Source organism: Dasypus novemcinctus, chromosome 2, assembly GCF_030445035.2.
Source record: "Dasypus novemcinctus isolate mDasNov1 chromosome 2, mDasNov1.1.hap2, whole genome shotgun sequence".
Taxonomy (NCBI): domain Eukaryota; kingdom Metazoa; phylum Chordata; class Mammalia; order Cingulata; family Dasypodidae; genus Dasypus; species Dasypus novemcinctus.
In genome coordinates, this window is record NC_080674.1 from 169,410,626 (window position 1) to 169,426,032 (window position 15,407).

A 15,407-nucleotide genomic window follows, 5' to 3' on the forward strand; every position below is an offset into this window, starting at 1 on the left:
CCTTGTTTTTTTAAGGTCTGCCAGGAGTGGGCACTCTTTGGGGTAGGCAACACAAGGTTGTCAGAACTCCTCAACCCTAAAGCTAACACATGTCTAGACACAGGGCAAACTCTCCATAAATACCAGACCTACGGGAAGGGAGGCCCGTAGTTCTACCGGGGGGGGGGGGGGGGGAGTTTCATTTCATGATACCAAGATAACCAGGAGAATTGATGCCAGGACAGAAGGTGAAAGAAGTAAGAACATCCAACCCCTGAAGAAGGCATATGCAGTTCTGGGTCCTTGCAAAGAGCCCCCGCCCTTGATCAGATAATAGGAACATTCTCTGAGCTCAGCAAGACACTGACTTCGGAAATACTATAAAGGAAAAAAGCAATTCTGCAAGATGGGAAATGAAAGAAGGGGGCAATTCTTAATGGTAAGGAAAAAAATATACCTCTGGTAAACTTGGCATGAGGATATACAGGTCATCTGAGAAAGCCCAAAATACTATTATTGCAAAGAAGAATTATATTTTTATTAGTTCAGCCTCAGAATGTAAAAACAAATGAATAAATAGAAAACAAATGCAATCGGTTTACAGAAAGCACATTCATTCCTTTAAAGTAGTACCTTAACTGACTGATACTTTCTTGGTTGTATCTGTTAAGTCAGCTTCACCACAGGCTGATGAGTAAGCAATTCTTGCTCATTTGCTCAGCATCTCTGCCTGCTTTTTCATGTGGCCATTAGAAAACACTTGCAATTCTGACAATTTTATGTCCTGAGCCATAGCTGCACTTGCCCTCCCTCTTGAATCATAAGACAGTTTTAGTTTCCAGACAGTTAAGATGACTCTGTGTCACCTGCCTGTGTCTTACTGATAGGTGGGGCTGGGGACTGCCAGGGAGGCTAAAGCTTAATTTTAATTTAAATCTTTAAAAAATTTTTTTTCTAAATTCAAGCATCCAAAGACTAAACGTGCTTGAAGAGCAGGTGTCCCTGAGTGGCGTTATCAACGCCACTAAAGGAAGGTCTGCTTGATGGATATGGGAATTAACATCTCCATTTCCAGGACCTCCCAAACAGCTTCCTGTCTTGATGTCTACATTTAAAAATGTCTTGTGTTCCCATCCATCACAAATATATTATTGTGATTGCTTCAGAGCACCATGTTTTTATTCGTTGTCATAAAACCAAGACGTTCTCACAGCCTCACTTGAAAAGTTATCACTATAAATAACACTTGAATTCACATTTGGCATAGCATAGGGCCCATTCCTTATGGATCAGGTCCCAAGAAGCATACATCTTGGCACTCAAATGTTAAATAACAATAATAAATAAATAAATAAATAATTTAAATATGGACAATAGCATTAAGGCCAGAGAGCTGGTAAACCTATAAATAGTTTGTGTCAGCGGGTATTTAGTATTGAAATATAAAAAATATAGCAAAGACATCATTATGGTTCTTAAAAAAAAAAGCATACTGGGCAGAAATATCTTTTTGTGTGTCTTCCATTGTGCCTTTTAAAATTCTGCCTATCTTCCACTTTTCTTCCAAGGTTTCATCCTGAAATTGGAACCTGAAAAAAGAAGGCAAAAGTGTGTATGGGTTAGGAATGCAGCACCAATTCCTTCTTATTTCATACAAAAATGTTATTCTGGGCAACTGGTTCTGAGGATTCCATGCCATAAAGGCCTTCCGTATGTGGCCTAGAATTTGGCCTGGTACCATGCTTGCCAGAGGCTCTCTGAAGAGTTTTCTTGAAAGAAGAACTGATTCCATCACTTCCTTGCTTGAAACCCATCAGTGGCTCCCCAGTGCCCCCAAGGTAAACGGCTTGCAAGGCCCCAGGCTCGAAGCCCTGCCTACTTCTGCCTTTTTGGCTTCCATGCCTGTTTTCTGTAGGGCTATGTCCCTGCAGCCAGTATAGGGCCTGGCACTATATGGGCATCAAATAAATCTGTTAATGAATCAAGGAGCCCATGTTTCTGCCCCGCGCCTCCCTAGTTCTCTCCTGCACTGCACCCCACCAGTGCCCTGTTCCGGGTGCACTGAGCTCGCAGGTCTGGGCTGGGCTCTGCAGGCCTGCTCACCTGGCTGCAGGACACAGATGCCCAGGTGCTCCAGGATGAGCTGTAGTAGCGGTCCCGCGCTTGCACATGGATCACGGCGTTCTTGTGGCAGGGGACCTTGGCTGAGGTTGCGTCCACGTAGAGTTCCTTTTTCTGCAAAGGAGAGTTCAATTTCTGAGCAGCCTGTGGTTAACACGGTCACAAGACAGGCCAGGCATATTTCTGTAAAGAAGCTCCCCACACAAGCACGCGCTAGCTGGTTTTAGGGCACCACGTTTCCAAATCACAGGGGAGCATGTAGAACCTGTGCCACCTACTGGCAGAAGCTGTAAGCACAGATGCCGCTTTTCTCCTTTGCAAGCCCAATGACGGAAATGGTGAGGACCAGCTTTCAATTTTCCAGGCCACCGCCTGGCCTGAAGTCCCCGAGCGCATCCACCCCAGTACTAGGCTGAGGGTGGGACCGAGACAGGTTTGTTCTGGATGTACCCTGGATGATCAGAAATACCGTACCCTGATTCTTGATCAGATAAACCTGTGTTAAAATCCTGGCACCTGCTACTTAACTAGGGCTACTTAATACACGTTCAGGAAAATGTGTTAGGCTCTCTGCGTCTCAGTTTCCTCATTTATAAAACAGGGATAATAATAATGGCCACCTTATGGAATTGGCAATTAAAGTAATTAAAGGTGACAATCATGTAAAACTCTTAGCACCGTTAGAAAGTGCTCACTAAATATTACCTATTAAGGATATGTACCTTAAGTAGGAAAGGTATTTATCAAGGCTTTAAATAATATTTAGGCAAAATCTATTCCAGAATACGACCCTCCTCCCCAGTTCTCAGGGAGTGACTGAGTTTCGACCACTTCCTAAATTCTCTGCTGAGTAAGGCATGCATTGACATAAAAACTGGCGCCTGGGAAGCGGCTGTGGCTCAATCATTTGGGCTCCCCCTTTACCCTATAGGAGGTCCTGGGTTCGCGTCCTGGGGCCTCCTTGTGAAGGCAAGCTGACCTGCATGCCGCGGAGAGCTGACTCAGCAAGTTGATGCAGCAAAAAGGGAGACAAGCAACAATGCAGAAGAGCGCGCAGCAAATGGACACAGAGAGCAGACAGCAAAAACGAGCCGCAAGGGGGGAGGGGAATAAAAATAAATACAGGGAAGCTACTTGGCTCAACGGTTAGAGCGTCCACTTACTGCATGGGAGGTCTGCGGTTCAAACCCCGGGCCTCCTTGACCCGTGTGGAGCTGGCCCATGTGCAGTGCTGATGCGCGCAAGGAGTGCCCTGCCACGCAGGGGTGTCCCCTGCATAGGGGAGCCCCACGTGCAAGGATTACGCCCTGTAAAGAGAGCTGCCCAGCGCGAAAGAAAGTGCAGCTTGCTCAAGAATGGCGCCGCACACACGGAGAGCTGACACAAAAAGATGATGCAACAAAAAGAAACACAGATTCCTGGTGCCGCTGATAAGGATAGAAGTGGACACAGAAGAACACAGCGAATGGACACAGAGAGCAGACAACTGGGGGGGGGGGAGGAGAGAAATAAATAAAAAAAAAATCTTTAAAAGTAAATAAATAAATGCAGACACAGAGAGCAGACAGCATGCAAAAAGCTGCAAGGGGGGGCGTGGATAAAAAACAAAAAACAAAAAACAAAACTGGTATCCAAGGAGCCTGAGGCACTGTAAAAGTGCCAGGGGGAACTTGTAAGGGGCAAAAGGATTCTGGTGCTAAGGCAGGAAAGTTTGAAAGCCACAGTCTTAGCCTATGTATATACCGACATCCTGTTCAATGAATTAATTTCACAGTATCTCGAACAACTGGTTGACAGATAGCATACATGATCTATCATCAATTACATTTACTTTGTTGAGACAATAATTTTAGGCTCCTGGAGCCCAGATCTTCCACTGCAGGACCAATTCTGAGTGCAAGGATTAATGATCAGTTATCCCGGAGCAGCAGACTGGTTATTGGTGCGTGGCCTCTGTGTCTGGCAGACTGAGTTTGTGTCCTGGTTCTGTCACTTACTGGCTGAGTGACCTTGGATAAGTCACATAACCTCTCTGGGCTTCAGTTTCTTCACTTGTGTAGTGGGTGATGATCATACTGCCTGCGTTTGTAGGCTATTTTCAGGATTATCTGAGGTAACATACGTAAAGCCCTTAGCACAGTTCCAGGCACAGAGGAAGTGCTAACACAGTTAGCTGTTACCACCATTCATCTCTGCCCTGATGGGGGGTGCAGGAACCTAACCACAGAACAAAGCGCACGTCAATCACATCCCACCTTTTCTTTCTTGCCTTCCACTTGAATATGGAACGTCAGCGAGAAGTAGGAATGTGGGGTGCTCCAGGTGTCGGGGTACTCCCAGCTGACTTCCACATTAGAATTCTTTAATGGCCTCAGCCGCAGGTTCTTGGGTTCATCAGGTTTGACTGTGGGAGAAGATAAGGAAACACCCTTTATTTTCCTAATGGGGTTTTGGACTAAGGCAGTTCTGGCTTCTGATCCCATTTTTCACCTCTTACCAGCTGTGGGTCCACAGAACAGTTACTTAGCTTCTCTGAGCCACCATTTTTATCAGGAAAATTGGAGTCATTGTGGTCCCCATCCCATAGGAGCATTGTGAGGATAGGAGTTTTTCCACATAAGGTCCTAGCCTGAGGTCAGTACACAAAACTCTTTCTAAAGCCTTAGGTAATTAAGGTTCCTTGGGACTTCCCTTAGAATCTTCGGGAATGAGGGGTAGACAGCAAGAGCCCTGCCCCCACCCCAAGCTGGCCTCGCTCTTTTGTCTCCGTGGCTGCTGCCACACCTCCGCCCCCGTCACACATAGGGGATATACTTCTCACCTTCGGGTGGCACCGGGAACAAGGGACCATGAAGTGTTATGATGCCCATACTGTCTAGCACTGGGTAAAATGAAATAAACCGGGTGAGCCAAGGTGAGGCACCTCCCTGCCAGTACTCACTCACGTGCCCGTGGAAGGCGGGCCTTGTCGAGCGGCGCCTTTTATTGCTGAACCCGAGACAGGCTCAGAACCTTCCTCATACCTGCAGCTGCTCCCCTCCACTGAGGGGCCCTGGCCGTGGAACCACCTCTCTGCTTGGAGCGCAGAAGGTTCTGATCTCACATCTGGACGATGCAGCGAAGGATCACCCTCTAGCCAAACCCTCTGTGCGTCTCTGCACCAAGCACAGAATTGAGCTGAGCCTCTCGCTGGGGATGAGATGGGAGATTTTCCACTCACTGCCCTTTCGTTTGTCTTTTTATGGTACCTGGCACTGACTAGACTTGTAGCAGTTATAGTCAGTAGTCTCTGTGCTTGTTCATTCATTCTTTTATTCCATAAATAATTGCCGAGCACCCATTAGGTGGCAGCCACTAGACTACACAAGGAGGCTAGGGCAGCGAGAACAAAGACTCTGCCCTCAAACAGCCGATCTTTCTCTAGAGGGCAAGACATTCTCTAGCATGTCTTTGGGCTCAGTGGTATCCAGTAGGTGCTTCCCTACTATTTTTATATGACTGACACCGTCTTTCTTTCAGGTTTCAGCTAAATGTCACCTGTCGAGCTAGGTCTTTCCTGGCCACTCTGTGAACTAGATCCCGCCCTTCTCACCTACCCATCAAGTGCAAACACTGTGCAAACACTAGAGCAAGTTCTGTGGTTCTATGAGGTTTTATTTCATGATGCTTGTTCAAGGAATAAATGGTAAAGGAAATGTTAAGAAGCAAAATCTCTACCTGCCAATTAAAAAATAGGTGTCCAGTTATAATATTGAGCCTTTTTTTCAAATGCTAGAGGAAGACTGACTGGGAATAGTCACAATTGGTAGGGAAGCTCTGGTTCTGAATCTGAATCTTATGCATGGGGGGCTCTCGGGTTCATCATGGAAGTGCGGCGAAAAGACTGCCCTTTCTACTGGGTCAGACTGGGGTCAGGATTACTGGCTGTGAAACTTGATGCAAAACGCTTAATCTTTCTGAGACTTGATACCCTCCCCTTAAAACGCAGATCACGGTCTCTATGTCATAATTTTTCTTTTCAGCATGAAAGAGCGAATGTATGGGGCACTGGGGACCTGTGACCGATGGCATCTCTCCTTATTAAATATATATAATCATCCCAAACTCACTGATGTCCCTGATGAAGAAGCTTTTGGTGTAGTTCTCATACTTGAGCTTGTGAACAGCATCCACCACAACCTCAATCGGCAGGCTTTCCTCGGCGGCTGGGCAGGCACTCTCCTCCTGGCACTCCACCGTGTACTTCTTATGCTCGCTGCTGTCCACTCGGACCTTCTCTTCAGAGAGTGTCGCTGCTCCACACGTCACCCGTTGGGAGTGAGAAGAGCTGAAGTCAAAGACAGAAGTATCCTGTATTACACGTGGGGGCGAGATCCTAGTGACTGCAGCCTGTAAGGAGGATATCTCAGGACACAATTAATCCAGTGGGGTGGGCTTCTCCCGGGGGGGGGGGGGGGGGTCATAAACTGCCCTTGTCATGAGAATAAGGTTCACTTCAGGGGATGGTACAAATGTTTACTTAAATGTATACATCTCTGGCCTAAATGAGTCTGGAAATTTCTAGATGATTAAATTCCTTTAGTAAAGTTTTACATTCATTTTTCTTATTTTAATTACAAAATCAATAGATGCTAATCCTAGAACATTAAAGCGATAAAGATGCATATAGAGGAAAATGTATATGTGCCTCCTTCATCCCCCTCTTTAATCCCTAATCTCATTCCCCAGATATAAACACACAGCTTGTCGTATCCTTTCAGAACTTTCTTCAATGAATATTCAAGATAATCATATATCCTCATGTATATATACACACATGCATACCCACATATACATTTTACCTATATATATACACATAGATTTCTCTAGTGAAATAGCATCAAATATATGTATGTATATATTCTTGTAATCATTTTTTTCCCAGCTGAACATATTATGGGACACTCTCCATGTCAGAACATACAGATTTGGCTATTCACTTTAATGACAGCACATTAAGCCAATGTTATGGGTTGAATCATGTCTGCCACAAAGATAAAGTCTGACACCCCAGTTCTGAGGAAGTGACCCCGTCTGTAATAGGTTCTTTGAAGGTGTATGTTTTTTAAAAAATTTATTTCTTTCTCTCCCCTTCCCCCCTGCCCCAGTTGTCTGTTCTCTGTGTCTATTTGCTGCAGTGTTCTTTGTCCGCTTCTGTTGTTGTCAGCGGCACCGGAATCTGTGTTTCTTTTTGTTGCGTCATCTTGTTGTGTCAGCTCTCCGTGTGTGTGGCGCCACTCCTGGGCAGGTTGCACTTTCTTTCACGCTGGGCGGCTCTCCTTATGGGTGCACTCCTTGCGCGTGGGGCTCTTCTATGCGGGGGACACCCCTGCGAGGCAGGGCACTCCTTGCGCACATCAGCACTGCACATGGGCCAGCTCCACACGGGTCAAGGAGGCCCGGGGTTTGAACCGCAGACCTCCCCATGTGGTAGGCAGATGCCCTAACCACTGGGCTAAGTCCACTTCCCTGAAGGTGTTATTAGTTAAGGTGAGGCCAAATCGAATCAGGGTGGGCCTTAATCCACTATGACTGGAGTCCTTACAAGCAGAGGAAATGTGGACACAGGAGGAGGAGACAGATGTGGAAAGAGACGGCTAGCGACAGAGGCAGAGATGGACTTGGATTTGGAACCTTGATATTGTCCCAAATGGTGAGACAATAAATTCCTGTTGTTTAGGCCAGCCAGTCAGCGGTATTTGTTACAGCACCCCTGGCAAACTAAGACAGCTGGACTATAATGTACCACCCTCTATTTAACGACTCCCCTGCTGATAATCAAAAATGCCACGATGGACACTTGCCCCTATGTCTTTGTGCGCTTGTTTAAGCATTTATTTAGTAAGCGCTATCACTTTAAAGATGGCAAACAGAGACCTCAAAGATTAATCTACCCAGCTCAGTAGTGGTAGAGCCAGGATGACTGCCTAGGGTTTGTTCCATTATTCTACATTACTGCAGGAACTTAGACAACCATCAAAAGCCTTAGATGGGCTAAAACACAGGTTCTGGATCCATACAAATTGGTTTCTGAGGGCAAGTCCAAGTGTGTTGGGTAAACGGTAAACTCCTCTGCTCTTTTAGCTGCAGGTTAGCAGCGTTAGCAGAAGAACAAGGAGTTGGGATGAGCCTGGCAACATTTCTGGTGGGTTCACAGAGTTTTGGAGTCTGTTTCAGGGCTTCCAAGATCCCTGCCCTAGAACTTTCACTTGCATTTTTGACTCAAGGTGCAATTCTGGCAAGTCATCGGTAACTTCTATTTCTCCTTTTTATCCTACCCATGGTGCTATCGGCTTTAATGAAGCATTTCCAGGCAATTTAGATAAGGGTGGGTTCCAACACAGCAGGGGCTATTCTCGGGCCATGATAATACCCCGTTCTTGCACATACATCTATTTAGAAGGTTGACTTAAAATCTCTAGGTTCTTTCTCCAACTTAGGGGTGAGAGACAGGGGTTAGAATATTATGGGTTCTAGTTTGTTTTTCCCCCTTTCTTTAACCAATAGGCCATTGATAGGTCACCCTTATTTTCCTAATGAACTGGTTCCAGCAAGATGCTGAGAAAACAGAGTGGGTTCACTTACCCTCTGCTGCTTTTGACACTGAATTTCAGATCAGTACTGATTGCTGTCAGCCACCAGCAGGTGAAATGCCCAGAGTAATTCTTTGCCACACATTTTAGAAAGGTATTATTTTTGGGGTCTGAATTTGAAAAAGAACAAAAATTCATTAGCGGAGGGTTTTCTTTCAGAAAGATTTTGATGATGATTAACCACAGGCCACCAAACAGTACAGGTGTGAAGTTCTTCCATTTATGTCCTTGGAAAATGATCCTGCTCCCTACCAGGTAGTTGAGCTGGAATTGGGCGTGCCCCTAGAGGATACTGATTCTGCAGGGTATATGACATACCCGCATATCTGAGGAAGGGATTCTTAGTTTTTTTCCAAGATTATTGCCCCAGTGAATGAACTATGAACAATATTTATGAACTATAAACATTGATTAACGTCCATTAGCCATTCAATCATATTATCCTTATTTAAACTTCATTCTTTTTTACGGTTGACTAATATTCCACTGTGTGTGTGTGTGTGTGTGTGTGTGTGTGTATATATACACACATACCACATGGAGAAACCTTAGGCATCATGTTGATGCCTAAGACATCATGTTGAGTGAAATAAACCATACACAAATGGACAAATATTGTATGACATCACTGATATGAAATAATCAGAATAAGCAAAGTCATATAGAGTCAGAATCTAATCTAGAAAATTAGTTACCAGGGAGGCTGGGTAGGGATAAAGAATAAGGAGTTAAGGCTTAAATTGTAGAGTTTCTATGTCCATATCATAAAGATTTAATAATCAATGGTGGTAATGGTAGCAGAACACTGTGAACATAATTAACAGCACGGAATTACACATATGAGTGTGGTTAAAAGGGGAAATTTTAGGTTGTATATATGAGAAAAAAAATTTAAAAAGTTCATAGGACTGTACAACACAAACAGTGATCCCTATGGTAAACAAAGGACTACAGTTAAATGTACAACATTAATGCGAGGTGTTAATAATAGTGGGCATACGGAAACTCTGTATTTTATGTGTGATTTTTCTGTAGAAAAGAAGAAAAAAAAAGAGACTCTCAGGGCAAGCATTGAGACCAAACGTGAATCTCTCCCAATGCAAGATTTTGAAGGATGACAACTCAAAGCTGTCCTGGAAAGTGAAGGAAATGTCCGTTTTAGGTGAGTTCAGTAAGGGGCTTACTGGTAATTTCTTCACTACCCTAATCATGGCTTGCCTTTAAAAATTTTTATTTTTGTATTGCTTGTAGAGTGAAAGAGAACATTGGAAATCTCCAAGGAAATGGAATTACCTTTCTGGTCCTTTAAAATATCTGTGGACGAAGCCCCACCTTCCTTTTTGTGAAGCAGCAAGAGCAAATGGCTCAACGGCTCTCCATCTTTCTGACAGGTGTATCGGCCAGCATCTCCAAACTCTTTGACTTGGATGGTCAGGGTTTTGCCAGAGCCCAAGACCTCACCACTCTGTTCTGAGGTCCAGGTGATGCCGTCTTCTTCAGTGGTGTTGCAGGTCAAGACCACAGTTTCTCCAGCGGTGTCAGGTTGCCAGTTCAGCTCCACAACATAAACTAGGAGCACAGGGAGCAGAGAACCCCGCTGTCAACTCCATGAACTAACTGTTTTATTAACCATCCTGGCATCCCCACTGCCTAAGCACAGCTTTGCTCGTAACAAGTGTTGGGCATCAAATGCTTGCAAGATGATCTCAGGGCATTGGGCCTCTATTGGGCTCAAGGTTGTGGAAAATAGAAACAAAGAGTTTTATAGCTCTTTGTTTAACTGGCAGGTAGCCTTTATTAATTAACCTTTGATTAGCTGACAGATGAGGAAGGCCTTGTTAAATCACACAGGACTCTTTGACAGAGGTCTGGTGGAGATAAGAACCTTGCACACAATTTCAGTTTCACTAGGAATAAGCCAGGGCACAGTTAAGCAAGGTCTTATCAAGTTAGAAGCAAAACAAGAGCTATGCTTTGGACAACGGTATTCTGATATCTAAGCTGGCACTTGAGGGCTGGCTTAATAGAGTATTTCAAAGAGTTTTCAAGAAAACTCCATTCATTCATTCATTCATGCATGCATGCATCAATTATCAATTGAGTAGAAGAACTTAGTGCGATCATCAGACTGCCATCATCAGCATTACCTGGAAAACTGTTAGATATGCAATTCTTGGGCCCCAGCCCAGATTTGCTGAAACAGAAACTCTGGGATGGGCCCTGTGATCTGTGCTTTAACCAGCTCACCATATAATTCTAAGGTACACAAGTTTGAGAGCCACAGTGGTTAAGAACCAACTTTGCAGTCAGATAGGTCTGGGTTTAGATTCAGCTCCTTAGTCCTCACATTAGCCTGGTAGCCATGGGCAAGACAGTCAACCACTCTTAGCTTTGATGGCCATCATCTTTGAAACTGGAACACTAGGAAAACTTGCTTTTGAAGGTCAAGATGAGGATAGATAAGCTAATTCATTTAAGAGCCTAACCCAGTAGCCTTAAAAGCTCTATAAACCTTGGTGGCTCCTGTTAGCATCCATGTGAAAAGCACTGTGGAATGTAAAGTTCTCACCCTCATCAGACACAATTTATAACTACTGAAACAGGTAACAAAGGTAAGAGGTAAAAAGCATTAGGGATCCAGCTCTTTGGAAATGATTCACTGTGCTAACAGAAAACCACATGGCACCTTTGGCTTTTACTGGTTTTTTTTGCCCCGCTGGAGACTGACGAGTGTCTCAGTTATTTTCCTGTTACCACTGACACTCAGAAGGCCTGGAAGACATCTGTCCCAGGGCAGAGGAAACGCCAAGAGGGAACTTGATGAGGAGCATCTATAACCCTCTGTTTGGCTTCAACTTCTTGTCTTCAAAGCAGAAAGCACTCTCAGTGTTTCTCACATTGACTTTCTGGAATTTCTGTGGATTACCAAGCCAGAAGTAGCTAAAAGGTTACATTTGAAAGGGACAAGGTTCCTAAGCTCACTAAAAACCCCAGTATTGGAAGGGATCTGGTGCAATCATTTGACCAGGCCTTTGCTTTGCCTCAAGGAAGAGTCCAAAACTCTCAAACCCTCCTGTTGTGGTGCCTGGATTGTTATCTTCTTGAAATCTGTAAGAGTGGAAGAATGGGGAAATTTTCTTTCTGACATCCCTTTCATTGTAGTACTGACTACCCAAAGATTATTCCTGATCATTGGCTGAAATCTCTTCAGCTTTAATTTAGGCTTATTTTCTCTTGCTCAGCTCTCCAAGGACATAGGAAACAAGTGCCCCATGTCCTTCTCATAAAACTTTCTCCAAATGCTTAAGCATGGGCTTTGAAATTACACAGAATTGGGATCAGGTCCCTGTTACTCCTACAAGTCAAAAATAAGTTACTTAATCTCTCTAGCCTCAATTTCCAACTTCTGTAAAATGGGGAACATATAGTCCTACTTCATATGTTTGTTATAAGAATCAAATGAGATACTGTGCTAAATTAGTACCATTATTATTATTATTTTCTTATTATTATTATATAAAGACATTACTTGCCAGCGTTACTACGTTGGCATCAATGAAGAACATCTGCGGATCTTTCCAGACCAACAAAGGCTCAGATAAGACATCTTTACACATCTCAAGGCACAAGAAAGATAGACGGAACTCCTTTTCTACTAATATCTATATTATTCTACTAATAGCTTTTATTGCTTGTCTGGATAATAAACAAGTTCTCTTGAATCATCAGAGATCTATTTTGCGTTCACTAACACATCTGAGAACTTATGTGGCAGGTGTCACTTTGTGATCCCTGGTGTACAGGTGAGGAAAGGCAGACTCAGAGGTGACCCAGCTCAAGGTCACACAGCCAATAATTGGCATAACCTGGACTTGAAGCCAAGACAGTATGAGTCTCAATCCTGTGCTTTTATCCAAAGTGCTCTGTCAGAGGTAAGCCATGGCAGTGCCAACAGAGGGGCAGTATTGTGTGTGGGTGTGGGGAGAGGGTGGTGGGGAGTGGGAGATGACAATTCTTAACAGTTTTCATACCCTCCATTCTAAAATATTAGTCTTATAATACAGCTGGTGTTTAGTAATACTGGCAAAGTCCGTATCTCTTCCCATCATAGTCCACTCACACCTCCTTTTCTGGCATCTGCTGTGAATACTGAACAATATAGATCCCTCAAGAGGTGACAGTGAGAAAGATGGCCTGTTTTCCAGAGTGACAGCTCTCACTAGGAAGACCCACTGAATGACTGCCCAATTTAGTCTGGTTTCCCACCAGGGACTGTCTGAGAACTCTAAAATAGAATCCAGGGGTCCAAAAGAATAAGGCGAGGCTGGTTACCATCTTTTTCCAGTTCCCATATGGCCACGAGGGGAGATGCCAGCAACAGCATGGAAAACCAGGAGATGACCAACTGCTGATGACACATCTGTAGGAGTTGGAGAAACAGGAGGCGAAGAAGAAGGAAAAGGCAGGAAGGAGGAGGAAGAGAGGGAGCAAGAAGTAGGAGGGGAGAAGAGGAGGAAAAAGGAAAAGAAGAGGAAGGAAAAGAGGAGAGAATGCCAGTAATTACTGTTATCTTTGAAAACCATATACACATTCAATGTACATTGTCTTAAACATTTCTCCCTTTCTTCTCCACATGGTCAGGTTAATATGAAGTGAATTACAGCAGCTCAAATGCCAGTATTTAGGTAAGAATATCTCCAAATAGAGAGCCATAGGACATCTGAGCTGAAAAGGACCTAAGGCCAGCCGTTGATACAATCCTCTTATTTTTAAGATGATAAGGCTTGGAGAAGGAATAGGACTTGTCTGGTTCAACATGCAGCAGTTATTTATTTAGCACTTACTATGTAAAGCACACTGGCCTAGAAGCAATCAGGAGTAAAAACAGTTGTATCTGCATCCTGCCCTTTAGGAGCAAATATTTTCATTCAATCAGTATTATTAAGCCAGTGTGTTAATGCCAACATTCTAAATGGGGTGATGAACCACAACCCCAGATCACTTAGCACAGGCAGTAAGAGCTATGACACCAGGCCAAGGGCCCTGGGTTATGGGTTATGGGAAAGGCGAATTTTCAAGTTCCTGCAACAACCTGGTCACCGGAACTTGCTGTAGATGTTTAGTTTCTCTCCTTGTTTAGAATGCAATTGCTCCAAATTCAAAGATCTACTCCTTCCCATGTACTATAACCCAGGGGTTCTCAAACTTGAGTGCCCATCAGAAGAACCTGGAGGCCTTGCTGCAACACAGATGACTGAGTTTCACCTCCAGAGTCTCTGATTCAGCAGGTCTGGGGGTGAGGCCCGAGAATGTGCATTTCTAAAGAGTTTCCAGGTGAGGCTGACACTGCTGGTCCGGCAACCACACTTAGAGAACCAATGGTTTAGGACGGTGGTTCTTAAACTATTCGAAGTCCAGAGCCCGTGAAAATCAAGATGTTCCTTGGGAGAAGACCCTAAAATAATGATATGCACACCCTGACATGATGAAAGTCATGTTCTTTTGCTAAATCATCCACTGTGTTATGTCAGAACCCAGGCTAGATAAGTATGGAGCTTTATGGAAATCTTCAGACTGTGAAAATTATACCCTTTAACATTTTTCTGTGAATTAGGTAGAGATGATGTTAAAAAAATTTTTTTTTCTGTGGAAACATATATACAACATACAATTTCCTATTTTAATCACTTTCAAGTATACAGTTCAGTAGTGTTAATTACATTCACAATTTTGTGTCATCATCACCACCATCCATTACCAAAACTTTTTAATCACCCCAGCCAGAAACTCTGTAGCCATTAAGCAATAACTCCCTATTCTCTCTTCACCCCCTAGCACCTGGAAATCCTGTAATCTACTTTCTGTATCTATGAATTTGCTTATTCGAAGTAGTTCATATAAGTGATATAATAAACTATTTGTCCTTTTGTGTCTGGCTTATTTCACTGAACACAATTTCTTCAAGGTTCATCCATGTTGCAGCATGTATCAGAACTTCATTCTCTTTCAACAGCTGAATAATATTCCATTGTATGCATATACTACATTTTGCTTATCTATCTGTTGATGGACACTTGGGTTGCTTCCACCCTTTGGAACTGTGAATAATGCTGCTCTGAACATGGGTGTACAAATACCTGAGTCTCTAGTTTCAGTTCTTTTGAGTATATACCAAGAAATTGGTTTACTGGGTCACTGGTAAGTCTATGTTTAACTTTCTGAGGAACTGCCAATGTGCTTTCCATAGCAACTGTACAATTTTACATTTTCACCAGCAATGCATGAGTGTTCTTATTTCTCTGCATTCTTGCCAACAAGCGCTTTTTAAAAAAAGGATAGCCATCATAGTGGGGAAGATAATTATTATTTAATTTCAGTCTGAAATACTTCCAACCATCTTCAAGAGCCCCAACATTCTGCAGGAACATGGTTTCAGAGCAACCACTGGTCTAAGTCATTTGAAGAACAAGACTTAAAAGTTTGACCAAATACCTTAGAAATGGCCATTCTTTGGTTGGGGTGACTGACTGGTGATAAATCAAGGGCTTTGCCAGTACTGCCACTAACCCTAGGGGTACCTTGCTGTATATTTTATTCCCTTAGAGTATACAGCTCATGAGTGGCAGAGACAGGGCTAAAAATCAGGCCTTCCTTTGCAAGGACCAGAGCTCTTGT

At 43.7% G+C, this 15,407-nt stretch overlaps 1 protein-coding gene across 1 annotated transcript; it reads right to left on the bottom strand.

Annotated features, from left to right (window-relative positions):
- Nucleotides 1-1,140: 1,140 nt before the first annotated feature.
- Nucleotides 1,141-13,152, bottom strand: IL12B (interleukin 12B). The gene is made up of 7 exons (XM_004453508.3): nucleotides 13,065-13,152; nucleotides 10,026-10,301; nucleotides 8,725-8,842; nucleotides 6,210-6,427; nucleotides 4,356-4,504; nucleotides 2,083-2,214; nucleotides 1,141-1,568 (listed from the first exon to the last, which is right to left on the bottom strand). The coding sequence occupies exons 1-7, from the start codon at nucleotides 13,150-13,152 to the stop codon at nucleotides 1,551-1,553; spliced, it is 999 nt and encodes a 332-aa protein (XP_004453565.2). The 3' UTR covers nucleotides 1,141-1,550.
- Between the last annotated feature and the right edge of the window lie 2,255 nt (nucleotides 13,153-15,407).